Source organism: Cyrtonyx montezumae, unplaced genomic scaffold (assembly GCF_038088225.1).
Source record: "Cyrtonyx montezumae isolate F1298 unplaced genomic scaffold, pur_monq_1.0 scaffold_9, whole genome shotgun sequence".
NCBI classification, from domain to species: domain Eukaryota; kingdom Metazoa; phylum Chordata; class Aves; order Galliformes; family Odontophoridae; genus Cyrtonyx; species Cyrtonyx montezumae.
The window spans coordinates 6377550-6395304 of NW_027072100.1; the positions used below are offsets into that span (position 1 = coordinate 6377550).

A 17755-nucleotide genomic window follows, 5' to 3' on the forward strand; every position below is an offset into this window, starting at 1 on the left:
TCTCTCCCACCCCCAATTCAGGAGAAGCACTACAATAACCTCTTGGGGACATGCAGCTTTATGATGCATGCACACACAAACACAGTACAGATTTGTTCTCACAGGGACAAAATCCACAACAGATTCACAGAGTACAACTATTTAAATATAAGCACTTTTAAGGCACAGAGGATTAACTGAATTGTTCTTGATCACAAAAGATCCCAAATTAAGTCAGGATTTCCTCAACCCAGTTTGGACTCTCAACCACCCTCAAAGTATCCTATTCTAAAGCAGCTGCTCCTTACCCCCGTCTCCACCCCACTACTTACAAAAGCAAATCTCCCTTTTCCCTTTTTCTCTTATACTGTTGCTGATTTTCTCTAGCAGCCATCCAGTCTGATTCTCTCTTCCCTGGTCTTTCACTAATGAAAGCATTGTTGGAAGGTCTCAATTATGTAACTCTAAATGCTAGTCTGCCCTTATGGTCTGACACAGAACCAACCTTTTCAACTCAATTATTCTACAGTTTACTCAAAATGAAAGGCTCTGCTACAGATGATATCACAGAGATATTTAAAATCATTGATTCAAATAGGTAGACACACTGAGTGGCCCATTCATTGCTACACGTACTACTTTTACTATATCCAGATACCATATATACCATAGAGCTGATGTGACAAAATCTGTTGAAATGAGAACTGTCAGGCATGTATCATCAAACATCTTTAGATTTTCCTATGAATACTGTACTTGTATATAACAGTTTTATTAGTTTTCCTTTAAATACACTGCATGTTGATGAATACTTCTTTTAATTTCCTGTGCAAACGTATACATTTTTACATGCAAATTTTTTCTTACCTATTCACTGGTCTCTCAGAATCCAGAAGTTTCAGAATGGATTTACCATCCATATCAGATGGAATATCCAATCCAGCAATATCTAGAATTGTAGGTGCAAGATCAATATTCAACACAATGTGAGGATTCCTGTAAAAACATGTATAGGAACGTGGTTTAAAGTATGTGCAATGACACCAAGCAACTACTGTTCCACAGAGACCATGGACCTAAAGAAGATTATTTTGCGATGTTAATAGTGTGACATTCCATAAAAGGAATTAAAATGTAAAACATAGGTAAGTTGTGCAACCTCAAGAGGGACTCATATGAAGATTGAAAACTTGGCACAAAGCATTTCTGAGAATGCAAAGTAGTTCATATAGCAAAGTTAATTAGTGCAAAAGAGGTTCGAAAGTCTTTCGAAACACGAGAAAGCATTGGATACCATTGTCTTACAGCACCAAAACGTCTGCCAAATATGCTGATTACTTGATTAAAAGGTAAATCTGGCAGGTAGCACGTGCTTTATCTGTTTCAAAAAATGGCATGGAAGTAAGTACTGCAGCTCTTATCATTTAAGATGATAAGCATGCTCTGATAAGAACGTGAGGATAAATAAATTGCCAGATACTACAGCAAATAACTGAAAGTTGCTGTTAACATAATGTCTGTTACAGAAAATGGGAAAGCAATTATGGAGAGGAAAAAAAAAAAAGAAAATTTAAGTTAAAGATGTTGTTTTATAGTATCAGCCTTCCCAAATTCACAGCTATCCATTCTGCAAACACTCAGAAACAGCTCTGACTCTCCAAGTTGAACGTGTTTGCCATGCCCTGTTATTTAGCACAGCAGCAGCATATGCTTCTGAGCCACCACAGTTAACAGGGCACTGTTTGAACCTAAACTCACTTAAAATTCAGTTCAAACATTGGCATAAACTCCAGAGAAGTACAGACAGCTCCCATTTCCAAATCCCTTCAAATACCACAGCCAAATATGAGTGTGTTCACGGGTCAGAGCATCTAGTTACGCAGTCCAGCATTCAGCTGCTACAAGAATACTCACATTTCTACCACACAACTTGCTTTTACTACAGGTCTAGTTCTAGTGCTTCAAGTCTGTTGCACCTTTAAAGCTTATTTCAAATACATCTACGAAGAAGTTGTCTTATTATTCATGACATTATACATAGTTTAGCATCTGCGAACTATTTCTGTTAAAACAAATACACAGGCTGGCAGGCCATTTTTAAAAACTGGGATAAAAAGGAAAGTGAATACGTTGCTCTAGAGACAACCTTCTACAACACTGAACATAAAGAACAACTGTGTTATGAACCACAGGCACAAAAGAAGGATCGGGACAGATGGGCTGTTACACATGTATGTCAGTGCAAAGTTTTAGCTCAAAATACAAGACAGAAGAAAACTGCTAAATTCACACTAATTAATGAGACACCATTTAAAAATTACTACATTTTTGAACAAGCAAGCAAACAGGCACTGACAAGATGATGAATTAAATTGATGTACCTAATTTGATTTTAATTACTAATAATTGTGGTGTAGCATATTTGGTAATAGAAATGAGAACTTAGTAATGACTTGCAACAGTGCCTGCTATTAAATCTTCAGTGGTATCAAAAAGGAGTCATGGCAATTACTCTGCAGAGAAAAGAAGGTTCACAGAAAACACAAATGACTGAGGCTCTAACATTCGAAGAAAATCTGGCTGAAAGGGAGGATCGATTTATTATCTGATATTTCCCCCCCTAAGGTATTTCATCCCTTTATTCCCTGTTGTACGGTGATGGGCTCTGCCTTCCTAGGCTCTATCAAGCTAACTCCTCAGATTCTAAAATAAATATATTTTCATCTTTAGAGAAAACAAAATTCATTGGGAAGGTTCCATACGTCTTACACTGGGTGTGAAGGTCTTTGGACTAGTGCAGCCAACAGCCGGCTGGCCTCAAGCACTGCACACTGCAGATACACTAGCTTACTCCACTCCAGCCATATTAGCATTACTCCTTTATTGAGAGAAAAACCTGCAGTTGATGGGAAATAAAGTCTGTCAGAGGCTAATCCAGCTCTATTGAAAGACTCTGTTGCTGCAGACAAACCTTCAGTGCTAGAGTAGTATGTACCCACTCTACAATCCAATCTGTTGAGTAGGCAGCCCCTCACCCAATCTGACACCACAAGGCAGCTTTGACAGTGCAACTGTTCTTAGCATTTAACGTTACTGGAAGTGATCCCAGTACTTATATGTTTTTTATCCAAATCACAGAATTTTATAGCATCATTTTTGGCACAGTATTGGATCTTCTGCTTAGGACAGGTGTCAGTCACAAAGTCTCTGATGCACTCACTGGCCACCCAGATCTTTATCCTTCAGAATACTCCAGCTTCCCTGCCTGAGTCTTTTTCTCTTCCTAGTCTTCTCTGTTCTAATTTCTCTTCACTCTCCTCCTCTCAAACTCATGGGTTTAGACTATCTCCCTTATGTCACCTTCCATTAGATCAACCTCCTATTCCTCTACAGAATACACTCCCTCCTCTTTCCTTAGTAACATTATTTGCTCACACTCTTCTGATAAAGTCACGCACTTCACAGAGTTTTTAGTGTTACCTTAAACAGAGAGGGAGGAAAAACATGAGAACACAATCCCAAACAAACGATAAAAACTCAGAAGATTTTCAGTACCTCACAACTTCAATTGAAATTGGCAGTTGAAAACGGTGCTAAAAATCAAGTCATGCCTCACATTCAGTTTACAGCTAACTGTGAGAACTGCTTATTTCACATGCCTAACTACTGTAAATAAGTACACATACACACTGCAACATCTACAGAATTTAACATTTTTGTGCCTACTCATAATTTGAATCAGTGAATTTAACTAGTAAATGGAACAAGGTTTATTCATAACTATTTGCTACTGGATTATGTGTTGGATCTGCTCCTATGCTGTAATGAAAAAAAAGGCGTGTGGGGAAGATTGTGTGTGTTAATTATGTTAAAACATGCACATTTATATAAATAAAAGGCAGCAAATTACAGCACTCTGTCCAAAATCATTACTTAAGTGCAAATATTTGTTATTGAAATAATTGCTTAGAAAGTGTATTTACATAATTTCTTAGCTGATCAAAGCTACCAATTTAATTAACAGTCATATTCGGCATGGTTGTATGAATCTGACAAACAACTCTAACCATGTAATCTCTAAGGATGAACCAAAGAGAGTCTGTGGATGATAATTGTGGATAAACTACTGCATACATTCTTCTTCATAAGCTGAAACAAATGACTTCAGTAAAAGATTTAACTAATATCTGGCAACAATAATTGACTGTAGTGGGGAACATTATACCATACATGTTTTACAAACGTGTGTAATATTTGCATTCCTCAAAAGAAGACACATAAATGTTTCCTGGAATGGACCCATTTCCAGGTGGCTTTTACAGCTACACCCATAGAATTGTAGTGGCTTGTGTTGCACACCTTTGCAACCAAAAAGGTAATGGTAAGACCTGCATGACTGTGTTATGCCAGTGTGTGCTCTCAATTCTGCTAAGACTTATTTTGCTGCCAAACATGAGCATTCAGTCAGACAGAATGTGCAGAATTTTGTGCCTCCACTTGTATGCCAGGTCAGTATGACTACAGGTATGAACAAAGAATTTTTCTGGTTGCTACATATATATGCATACACACACAATAGAGAAGAACTTACAAGGATCCAGCCTCCACATTTGGCCCTCGGACATAGAAAGGAACTCTGATATCGAACTCATATGGCATGGATTTTCCCTTCACCAGCCCAAACTGACCAATATGATAACCATGATCTGCTGTGTATATTATGTAAGTATTGTCCAGTTCACCTGTTTCAACCAATGTATTGTAGATCTGAAAAAAAGCAAAACAAAACACAGAATTTGCTTCACTGAGATACACTATATACAGATGTTGGAGATAATTTTCAGTCTATGTGTAATCTACAAATAACAGCAGCTCAGGATGTCACGAAGTTATCACAATGATCTATCCCAAATGACCTATAACCACAAAAAATTCAGATTGAATATTGTGGCTATATATTACATGGCAAATCCCCATTTTCTGTTTTTAGGTAAACACATTAACATCCCATAGTTTCAAAAGTGCTTAGGTTCAGCATTTTGCATGAGAACTGTCATAACAGCATTAAGTACATTTTTGTATTTGATGTTATTTTGATAACAGAGATGAGAGTTTCAAGGTGATGAGCATTGCTGAAAGCCTCTCTCCACCTTTATCTTTTCCTGTCAGCAAGCAATTCTAATAAAATGACAGCACTTTGCATCTCATACTTCTTTAAGCATCATTTAATGATCTTGCCTTCAGACAAATGAGTCCTCATTATGCAGAATATCTGCAAAATCTCTTCCAGATAAACACCACTCAGTCTCACTAGCCAGAGAACTAACACAGCATTCTCTTCATTTTCTATTTGTGGTTGCTTCCATTGATTTATATGAGAATCTTTGTGTGAAATATACCAACTTGAACACCACAGATCAATTTTTATGTAGTATTCTCACTTGCCAAGGTCCTAAAATGGTGAGGCACTGCCTCAGTCATATCTTATACATTTCAAGACACAACAGCACTGAAGAAAACCAAACTCTTCTTTGTTAATTTTTTGTTGTTGCCATTGTTCTCACTTTCTTCAATATTGAAAGACTGTTAGATGCACACAATTCAGTTGAAAAGATCCTACCAATTTGGGGATCACAACTAAAAACAACCCAACCAATTTTTTCTGCAGTGAAATATGCATATTAAATTAATCCAAAGTCAAATTACTTTGCTAGACAGAAAAACAAAATACTGTAGTAAAAGAGATAATCTCCTCTAATACTGATATCTGATGTATCTAAGCAGGTTCATTAATCTGGAGTAGGGATCACACTTGCCTGAATCAGTAATTAGAAGTCATTACTAGCAAGTTCATGCAATGGCATCTAGTTAACCTCATCATCGCCTTCCAGGACTCATTTTATGTTCTATCATTTTGATTAAGAATGCCAAGAGATAAGCAGAAAGTTGCAACACCTCTACATCTGCCTTCTTACAACTGGAAACAAACTCACTCTTTCTCACAGTAGCTATTAGCTAATCCAGATATATCAGTTTAAAGTTTCCATCGTTACATAAAGAAGATTTAATTTTAAGAGAAAACATAATCTCCCTATATACTTATTTACTTTTAGCATTTAGCATCCTACGTATGATTTATCTTGGGACTGTTCCAGTTACAACTGTTGCAGCACTTTTTCCTTTCTGTTTTTATTCTTTTTAAATTTTCTGAGTTCTCCCAGAAACCCTGTGTTACAGCACCAAAAATAGGTTCACTGTCACATACATATTTTCAATATGCTGTAGGATGGCTTTTCACTATTAGAACAAATATTTTTAAAGTATAACTTTTTTTTTTTTCAGTAATGTGTCTACAGCAACAAATTAGCTCACTTGGAACATCCAGCTACTTAAAAACTGAAACTTTCCTTCCCCTCTTACCTGTATTGTATATGCATCATAGTTTGAAGCTTAACTCAAGAAACAAACACATATTGACCTGAAAAGTGATGGCTAATCTTACCATCTCCATAGAATCATCCACAGACATGAGTGTTTGAAGTCGCTTTCTCTGTAACATGTTAGTGAACTCCATGTGTATAGGTTTCATGGGACCTGTATACCTCATTATCCAGTGCTTGTCTGGGTTTGGAGCATAGTTATAGCTAGGAGTGCTGAGAAGCAAAGAGAAAATTAGATTTTAGCATTGCAGAAAAAAAAAAAAAACGTAACAATAATTTCTATTTGATCAATACTACAGGACTTATTATCTGAGGTATGCAAAAAAAAACAACCAGATTGAGTTCGAAAGAGTTTTGTTCTTTAGGTTCTATATAGATAAGAGAAAACTCCCTGGGGAATAAAACCTATTAAAAGAGTAAACATTGTTTCTGCAGTGTCACCAGACTAACACAGATATTTTTCAAGGCAAAGACAATAACCTTGGAAGTCTAACTTCACAACTGGGATGTATTAGGACACATTATCAGGTCAAAAAGCATGTACTACTGGTTGAGTTTCTACTCATGTAATTAATTGCTTTGCTTTCATTTTGCCCACATAAGCACAGTGCAAGCTGTTTAACAATAACTATAAAACTTGTTGAGAAGCTTCTACTATGTTTTTTTTTTTTTTTTTTTTAGCAGCTTTTCTCAATTTAACATGACTGGCTATTTCATATTTCAGCACTCATGTACCCAGAGGATCAGAGGCACCCTACCTGGTGGTATCAAACTGCATGTGAGCTCATGGCAAGCAGAAGAGGATATATAGCCAGATTTTAAAGACCTGACAAAAAAAGCAGGAGTGAGGGGAAATAAGACTGTATTTTGTCAATACTTTCAAGCCACCAACTCATTTGAAATCATAAGAAACTTTCAAATTCCAATGAGTTCAAACTAAGACCAGACTAATTAAACTTCTTGTAAAAATCCAGGAGCTGGATTCAATACCCTCCTGGAATCTCACAGCCCTTCCAATACTCATAATCTTGTAACCATCAAAGTGATGAGGAGAAATGCCACAGATTTTACATGATTTCATGCAGTCAGCAGTTGTAGAAATTGCTCTTCTGTTCATAATGATATAACTCTAAGTTAGCTGAATCTAGACTTATTTTGGTATATCATTATTATGATGCTGATTCCTTGTATCACCAGCTCACTTCAAAGATATATTTGTAGCCTGTTTTTATAAGAAATACTATTTTTATCTATCATAAATATCCCTAAAAATTACTTAAGACTAAGAACCACTTTTGTCAGTTTCTTCACGTCCTGGATCAAACACATCTCAGGCAGAGACTCAAACTTTATAGATTACTTTTCCTAAATCATTTGTTGAGTCTCTCTTTTTCATTCAAAGCAATAAACTCATCCAATGTAAAAGTACAATCTAAGAAGGTGACACAGTAATACAGAAAAAAAACACCACCAGATATTCAGCTGTTTTCTTCTTCCCAAAGTCAACTGGGAAACTATCCTATCAAACTCAGCTTGGCAAATACCTACACCGTTGTTCTTGTGTGTGCAAGAGAGTAGCAGGGTAAATAATTAAGATAAAATTATTAATAAAAACTGAAACTTCTCCTTGAAGTTAGTATTTCCAGTGTATCTTTGAATATGACAGGTAATCTTATGTTTTTACATAAATATGAAATAAATAATCTGAGAGTTTTATGCAGAATGTCTTTGTTAGATGCTATCTGAAAAATGTGCGTAGGTGGCAAATGGAAGCTTCTTCATATAGGGAGGAAAGGGCTGGTGCTTATTCGCTGTGTATTGTTAATAGCCTCTTGAATTTCAGAACGTTATTGTGGCTGAAATAATGACATTGCTCCTTTGAAAATGCTGACAGTTATGGAAACTGTTGCTATGTGATGCCCAGAATGAATCAAAAATGCTTGGCAAACTCCTTTTCAGCTTACTTTGTGATTTCCTGGCTGATCTGAAACCTCCTGCTGTTTAATCCAGCCAAAGCCCATGATTTTCTTTGATTACTACAAATGTAACTCTCTTACACTTAACAGATTTGTCTGTCTTACAGTAAAAATACATAGATGTAATATTCCTAGAAGTTGGTTGAGATAACCTCTTCAAGTGCACTCAGATGATAGGTCCAAGTCTGACTGCATTTGACCTTGGAAAAGATGGGTGGTAAAGTGTACTATCTACAGAGATCACATTTCTGATCACTGTCAAATTGACAAACTGCGGCATTCTCTGCAGCCATCAGTATAAGCAGTAAAAACTGAGAACTGGCCACGCAGCCTACAGATTTGCTTGCTGAATGCTGAGTGAAGAGGATACATTTCATATAAGACTAGAAATGTGCACAAAAAGGAGTTCTACAGAAAAAGGATAGTGACTGCAGTGTAAGACACAATCCTCACGCCAGCTAGTACATATAACAACGGAAGCATGAGAACAGCACAAATTAGCAACAGAAATAGGTACTTGTAATCTCAAGCAAAAACACACTGATTGTCAGCCTAAGCTAACATAAGAAGTTGGCAGCATGGATTTTAACAATGCTAGACAAAGCAATGTGTCCAGCATAAGCATTACAGTTGCATCTTCTCACTGTGGCTATAGCTTAAGAATCTGCATGCATACTTCAACAGTGCTGACACAAGCAGAGGTACAAAGTCATGCTACATGGTGTACTGCCTTCTGGTTTCAGGGCTGGGAAATGACTTTGTTCACGTTACTGCTTTAGGGCAATTCATAAGAAGTGTTCTGATCTTTCTCTGCCAGTTCCACAAGATAACAAAACAGAGAGAACAACGTATGTTGTCACTGGCACAATCATCTCTCACTGAGTGATTTCCTGGGATGTGGGAACAGAAGGAAGAATAGAAAGCAGAGAACTGATTTGTGTATACAGTGAGGGAGTAATGCACATTCTGCATTTTTTTAATTTAATTTTAAAACGAAACCAATAAAGATCTCTTAAATTATTTTTATATAATTAAAAAAACAGTGCTTAGAATATGATTAGCAGTTTTGTAGCACAGGAAACATAAAATTCTATTATATATATATATATATATATATATATAAAATAGAATATTTTAAATCTGTATATTATAAATATATTTTAAATCTGTAATCTATTAGGATACTTTGTTCCTTTACAACCAAAAGATATTTCTACAAAAATGGTATTTAAAATTACACATAAACAAAAGAAAAATAGACGTAGCTTATATTTTTAATTGCAGGCCTTCCTTCCATTCCTTTGCATTGATCCACCAATGCAACAGAATTGTCTTTGTTAGCACAGCATAGAATTAAGAAATACAATTCTAACTTACACAGCAGATAGATAATAGAATAAGGAAAGTTTTTTTTTTTTTTCCTCTTCAACTCCATTTTAAATTAAGTTAAAAATCTCAAATGGATTTCATTGGACTTTGGATTAGTCCTGAGCAGCTTTAGCTACCAACTGATTATTTCAATCAGTTACCAGTGCCTTCACAAATCCAAAGTAGAACAGAATTTCCATTAAAAAAAAAAAAAAGAAAGTTAAAAAGGCATGCAGGAAGACAGTTACAAGTGTGGAACATCAATGAGGGCACAAAGACATGAATTAGAAAATACTGATTTTTTACAGTTATGCTAAAAGGTAATTCAGGTGAATAATTGATTAATCAGCACAAAAGGAGATCCTGTAGTGAAGAATTACAGAGCTGTACATGCAGAAAGTCTCCATAGCTATAAACAAGAACTACCTCATCATGGTATTGCATTGGAGCTTATTAAGACATTAACTTGGTAAATAGACAATAGTGGTTTGAAGACTTTAGCTGTTTTCAAAATACTGTACAGTGTCATTTACAGACATACCAACTCATTCCGAAACAGTCTAAGGCAGGCTCTCTTTTGATATATAAAAAGTGTAATAAGTAATGCATAACATATTATTTTTGTAATAGCTACACATTCCATATGAATGATACCCCCCCCAAAAATCTCCAAAACTTCTTCCTATACATTAGTGACATAAGCATGCCAAGAGTGTTACAAAAAGCAAAACAAAAAAAACTAAACACCCCAAATTTATACTCCTGAACCTGAAAAAATCAGAGTTTTATTCTTCCTTATCAGGGTTTTGTTTTTCCTTACATGTGTTGTGAAGCATTAGGAAAGAGATGTGAATATTGAGGAGCTGAATCTTCAGGGCCATGAGGAGCAGCATGGCTTATAACCATCAAAACAGGCCTGTGAGGGTACATCTTCTTTGATATTCTGAAGAAGGTAATACTGTCATTGGTTATCAGATCAGTGAGATAATCCTGCAAGTAGAAGGAAAAGCATAATAAGATATTTCAAAATTAATTTTAAGCTGAGGTGTGATGGGTGGGTGGGTGGGGGTATCATTTAAAAAAAAAAACACAAAAACAAACAGGAAAAAGGAAGGTACTTAGCTCAGAAAGGGAATGAGGAGGAGGTAAATTACAGGCATTGAAACATACACCAAATTATTCTCTCTTCACTGTTTAGAAATATGAAAACAACAGAAATGAAGAACAGTGAAGAAGCTCAAATAAGACTCTTCTTACTCTGAAGATCATAATAGTAAATATAATGATCAGGTATTAATGAAAAAGAAAGGAAAATTTTAAGAAAAAAATCAGGCTAATTTATTTGTTTTTTGGTGTTGAAAATTTCAAGGTGTGCGGTTCAACACCAGAAACATACTCTTAAAATTCAAATACATGTTCATTTTTCTTTGTCTCCCTCTGAATCAGAAGTCTCTAAACCTAGGAAACCCTGGAGAGATTGAACTAAAAATATCATTCTATATTACAGATACAATTATGATCTGATTGAGATATACTTCTATCAAGTTAATCACTGATAATTTAGAAAACTCCCTTTGGAAGATATGGACAATTTTTTAATCAGCATACACCTGTTGGGGTACCTGCTGGAGCTACTTGGGTTGCAGACATTCCCCCTTTGCTGTACCATGGGAAATGTTGTGAATGCAAACAAAACTAGAAATTGAAAACTTGTAAGAAAATGAAAAAGAAAAAATGGAGTAGAGTAACTCCTGCTGGCAAATCTGAAAGAATTCACAAAGATTTGATTTTCAGAGGATAAGTGCTTAGCAGTTACTTTGGAGGACAGAATCAGTAATGGTTATTTTTTTCAGTTCAACTGGCACATAATTAGCACTAATTATATCTAGTAGAAAGGGCCAAAATATAATCAGATTATTATGTTATCCGCTAGAAAAGCAAGTTTCAAACAACACAAATGGTAGGAAGATCATAGAAGCAATCTTGTATTTCAGCTTGTGTTTGTTCATTTGAACTCCAGTGTTAACATTGGCACATACTGTTTATTACCACAGTTATGTATTAGGCAAGAATACGAAGATTAGAAAAATATTTATATGTTCATCAGACCTTTTATTTTAATTAAAAACTCAGGAAGAAAAACTGAACAGAATAAAAACCTAAACATTTTAAATTACATTTAAATTACATATACAAAACTGAGCTGAGGATCTTGGAATGTAAAGTTTCTCACTGACTTTTTGTTACCATGGGGAACACTGCCCTATGAAATCACTTGCTTGAGATTGTTCCACGTAAGGTAGATCTACACCATAATACTTTTGGTAGCATGACTACAAGGATTAACTCTGATTCTTCATATATCAGATGGGAAATAAAAGACAATTCTATCAGTTGCCCACAACCCTTATCAGCTGGTAATAGAAAAGGAAAGCCTAGAAGCCTGTCAAGTTTTATCTTTCAATACAACATACATTCAATTAAAAACTGCATATGGGTGATGGAAAGGAGGAAATCATATCGACTTCAAATTTTTAAAGAAAAAACTGTGAACACATTGATAATGAAATGAAAACAGAGGCAGGATTTGTGCTCAACAAAAGAAAGTGAACTGAATCCTTGTTAAGCAAATACACCTTAAAAATCAGTACCACTGCAGAGGCAAGAAAGTTTTTGAAGTTATGCACTACTTGAACTACAGCAGTTTACTGATTATTTATAATTATACTTGAGAAAAGGCAGTTCCTTCAGGAAGTTCACACTTTTGGCTAAAATAGATACACTCCTGACTGCAAACAGTTAACTAAGCTGTAATGTTTGACAATAATTAGCAGGTGTTTTACTAAGTTTGGCCATGGTATATGTAATATCCTTGAAAAGATGTTAGGAACACACACACCTGCAGCAATGCATGAAGATAGACATTTAACAGTTCATTTTTCCACTCATTCAGACAGCAAAGTCTGAATTTCCATAAAATGCAGCAGGATACTATGAATTCTCCATCATATTATAGCTGTGAAACAAGTAAATTAAATTAAAATAAAAAGATGGGTCTAGCCAGAGGGAACTGGATTCTTATCTCATTTATGCTTGTGTAACTCTGCTGAAATCAGCTCTACACCAGGGGAATAGATGGCAATCAGATTTAGCACACGATAATTAAAGTACAAAGAGGAGAAATAGTTGTCATGCAGCATTTAAATCCGTTTTCACATCTGCAGCTCATAATACACATCAACAGTCTCAGGATGTTTTGTTTGTTTCTATTTCTGCTAACAATGTTTTCAGTAATATGACCCTCACAGAAGAGAAGATAACAGAAAGTCCAGACACAGAGCCTACTGCGTTATAGCTAATGTTACACAGAGCAGCTTGCAAGTATGAAGAGAATTCTTTAGTAAGACCGAAACCATAAACTGCAGCTTTCTCGCAGTTACATTCAAATGTTAAAGAAATTAAAATAAACCTGTAAGACCTACCCTGGAGTAGTCAAATCCATGTTTCTCCTTCACTCCATTTCTACAGAGTGTGTAGTTGTAAAATCGAGAATTTTTAAGTAATCCAACCCATTCTTTCCAACCAGGAGGCACATAGGAACCATTATACTCATTAAGGTATTTTCCAAAGAAAGCTAGGGGTAGAGAAAGCAGAAGTACAGTAAGAAACACCTCGAAGATACTTAGTTTAGTCATAATCTTTCATATCTCTCTCTCTTATAACTGGAACATTTTCTTTAAGGTAAGTTATGAGTTTGTTTATTTTAGAGCTCCACAATGCATATGTTTTGATTTACATTCTGAATACGTACGAGACACACTGGAATACAGTTATCACATATTTTTTTTAGGGGCTGATATTTTCAGACTCCTACCAGCAAAACAGAGAACGTTTAAAATAGCACCAGTTGCCACATTATCTCATCCTTTTCTGAATCACCCAATGTAGCTATATTTTTTTACTGCGGTTACACCCACTTAAGGTCTCCACCTAAGAACTCTCAGAAGCAAAGTCACTAATAGGAGTCTGGCTTAGGAGAAACGATGACAAACTAGAACCATAAACATAATGAAATTTTAGAACTGCTGCACAGAACTGAAGCAGCAGCCTTACTTTGAAGGACAAGTACAGTTTAAGTGCAAGGATTCTAACAGAACTCCATGTAGACTTTGAGCCCTCCTCCCAAAAGTTATGTACTTGCCAGATTTGGTCTGTAAGTATTCCGTGTACAGATGCAGATTATTTTCCAGGAAACAGTTAATAACGTTATATCATCACTAAGCAACTGCAGGGCAAACAAGACCCCACTCTTCTGGCTGCCTATTATTTGTTTGTTTACAACTTAGAGGTAAAATTCTGCTCTCAGGCCTGCAGACTGCAATGTGATTCAGCATCAGTTTTCATGTCAGAGCTCACATCTAAAGTTCTGAACGCTCTGGCAGTACAGCTCAGTAGTACCACAGGGATCAGCACAAATACCTTTATGTGTACTTGACATTATAAATATTTTTAATTCAGAAGCAATAATTCTGCTGTACCTTGCACTGATCTCAGCCTTAGACTAAAGCTTATCTCAAAATCTAGGAGTTTTGAGCACACAATTATCAGCCTATTAAAGATTTTTTAGGTTTTCAGCACAGCATCTGATACTATGTCTTCGTGTACTTCTGTGCATTCAAGGAGTGTATGTACTGTGTGTGTAAGTGCAGTGAGTGTAAGAAGGGCCAGCCTCACTGAAGTCAATGGATCATGGCTATTTGTCATAAGCAGAACCTGTCCAAAAGATCTAGCAAGAACAGTGAGAAGTCATGTTACATAACAGTACATGAGAGAGTTCCATGTTATTATCAGATAGTGATTTTCTTCTCTATAAAAAAAGGAAATGTTAACAGCTTCATAATTTATAATAATATGACAGAATAGAATTGAACCAATCCATAGGGGGTAAGTATACTGTGCACCAAATACCCATAAGATCCAGGTCATAGTGGATTTGAGTACAAGATGGAGGCTCATGTATTTCAGCAATTGCAACAGTGATATGAAAGACAAGACACTTTCCAGATAGCCACACACAGCTGTCACACCATGAGATTAAGAGCATCTCAATCAGCTCATCCACACTAATCAGCTAATGGTGGAGACCATGCTGAGAAATAAGTTACGTCACTGAGAATTTTCTCTGTCAAAGTGTTATTGTGCTCTCTGTATCTATTATAATTCCTATGGAAAAAAATAGGAGGCAATACTTTCAGAGCAAGCTGTGTACAAGTGAGCCCTTACAGAAAGGTTACGTGACTGATAAACACACCACAGAAAAGAATCTCTGTTTTGCTGTCCTAGCCCTCCTCCTGATGTCTTCTTTAACCAAGCTCAGTAAATCTGCAGCAGTGAACAAAGGAGTATCTGCTCCACTAGAGATAAAAACTATCACTCAGGAACTGTTTATACGGTATATACACTTTTAAAAATATTTTTGCTTTATGAACAACTTCAGATTTTTAGGAATGAAAAGCAACTTATGGTGATAGTGGGTAGTTAAAGTATGCAGGTGAACACTTTTTTCTTCTCCTGGTCACAAGGAAGGACTGAAACACTGACCACCATCTGCAGTAGCAGGTAAGCACATAGCAGTCCAAAAGCTTCTTGTCTCCCATTTAACATACAATATTCCAATTGCATTCCAACTGATGTATTTGGCATTTCTGCTCACTGAAACCACTCAGTTCCTAAAACCTATGGCTGAAGAATTCAGGAAAGAGGCATTCTGTAATCAGTTACTGCATTGTTCTGCAGAGGCATTAAAGGGAAGTCTGGTGGACTTCCAGCACCTTTTGCATACTCCACATTGTATGTTCAGGATGTCTTCATACCCTTTCATGGATGCCAATGTGCTTTAACTAATTTTCTCCGCTGTTTCCAATGTTTCATTACACATCTTTTTCTTTTTCCTCTCTTCCCTCCTTCTCTTCCCTTCAAGGGCTTGTTATTCAGAAACTGTTAAAACATCACTTCTTTGTACTACAAAATCTTGAGTTACAAAAAGCTATCTTGATGCTGGTGAAAGATTTTCATTTTAAAGATTCTTTCTAACGCATTTTTCCCCTCATCAGAATAGTTCACCACAGCTGACAGAGACAGAGACAGCTGCTCAGTAGAGCACACATGCCCTTGGTACATCTAATTTGAAGCCACTCCAAGATTTCCTTAACAAACATTTTCAGGCACTGCTGTTTTGATACACTCAGCCATGTGCCTACATCCAGCCTATGAAAGGATCATTAAAAAACCAAGTGACTGTTTTTAATAAATGCATCAAAAATGTGAGTTCCCTTTGCTTTAAATACCTCAGAACATAGTTTCTCCTAATACCAAACAAAACAGGATATAGAAGAATTGAGTCCTTTGTACACTGTTAACCGGGTTCGTAATCTTTCAAAGTTCTTTTCTCAGTCTCAGTCCTCAATGATAAGCACCTGGAAAGTTCTTTGGTAGAGTGGGATTTTTCAAAAGGTCTCAGTGGGGTTTTTTTTGTTGTTTTTTTGCTGTTTTGTTTCTTAGTTAAAAAAAAAAAACAACAACCTCTTCCTATACGGAAAAAAAAAAAATCATAGCTGCAAGAATTTGCCCTCTGCTCTCAATTAACACAAAGGTCTGCTCTGAAAGTTACACAATTGCAGACATATTAGGCACACAGCTCACTGCTTAAAAAGCAGACCTAACCTATCAGAAGAACAGATATCTCAGCTTCAAAGGACATCTGCAGCAGTAGTAACCTTCACTGGAAATACTCAGGCTAGTTCTACCATCTACCATTATCTACCAAACTCTGCAAGGTTGTTTCCACACCTCATCATGCCAAACCTTTCTTTTCTTTTCTTAAAAAAAAAAAAAAAAAAAAAAAAAAAAAATGCCAAACACACTAACACACTACTACTTTTCTTACTTCAAAATACATAATAGAACTTAAGGGCCTCCACAAAGGATATTCATAATTTCCAATTTGATGTGAAGTTTTAAGATAATTCACCTTATTAATGCATCAATAAAACAGTACAGGGGATCAATCAACCCTTTTTATTCCATACAGACTGCCCAACACAGGAAGCTGGATATAGCAGTTCCCACAGTAGAAATGAAAACACAGTGGAAGTCGGAGATTCACCAGAGTAGCCCTGCTAAAGGATTAGAACTAGAAACACAATTTCAGTCTTTCATTTGGTTTCCTTAATTTGGCTGTTCATATGTAACTGACCATAGTCAGCCTACTGTTCAGTCTGGATAGAAATAAAAGTTCTGGAGAACAGTCAGAAATTGAAACAAGTTGCTCAACATGATGGCACAGCTCTCATTCTCTGAAAGAGTGGTCAGGCACTGCAATGGGCTGCCCAGGCAGGTGGTGGAGTTATCCTGGAGGTGTTCAAGGAATGCTCAGACATTGGGTTGAGGGACATGATTTACTGAGAGCTATTGGTGGTAGGTGGACAGTCGGTCTGGATGATCTTGTAGGTCTTTTCCAACCTTCCAACCTGATTCTATGATTCTGGGTGTTTTTCAAGCCCAGGCTGAAAGAAGTGCTAATCAGTATGACCTGATGAGGGTTTTGGACAGGTGGGTGGACAGGACATCTCCCAAGGACCAACCCAAATTATCCAGTGACAGACTACAGAAGTAAACAGGTCTGTCTTTAGTCAAATTTATGAGATTCCAGGATTTCAGAATTTAGGAAGGTATTTGTAAATATTTCTGCTTTCACAATAAATCACGAAGCTAAGAAAAAAGTAATTTTTTTTTTGTTGTTACTCCAGACCTATAAGCTCAGAAGTTCTATCATCCATCCATCCTCTGGCACTCTTCCTTTCATATCCTTCCCAGTACGTAGCTGTATGTGCTCAGTAGCACACCTTTAAACTGCACTTTCCACTGTGACTGTGAAGTTAAACTCAGATTATAAGCTATTGACTCTCTACTTTTAACCATGAATGTTGTGCA

At 36.2% G+C, this 17755-nt stretch overlaps 1 protein-coding gene across 3 annotated transcripts in view; it reads right to left on the minus strand.

The window, feature by feature from the left end:
• The window catches only part of SULF2 (sulfatase 2), a 98055-nt gene that overhangs the window by 26041 nt on the left and 54259 nt on the right, over positions 1 to 17755 (minus strand). For all 3 annotated transcript variants that reach the window (XM_065754472.1, XM_065754473.1, XM_065754471.1), the window contains exons 5-9: positions 13246 to 13397; positions 10584 to 10753; positions 6482 to 6632; positions 4571 to 4746; positions 847 to 975 (exon numbers count right to left, since the gene is read on the minus strand). In XM_065754472.1, the coding sequence (XP_065610544.1) occupies positions 847 to 975; positions 4571 to 4746; positions 6482 to 6632; positions 10584 to 10753; positions 13246 to 13397 (778 nt within the window). The remainder of the gene's footprint in view (positions 1 to 846; positions 976 to 4570; positions 4747 to 6481; positions 6633 to 10583; positions 10754 to 13245; positions 13398 to 17755) is intronic.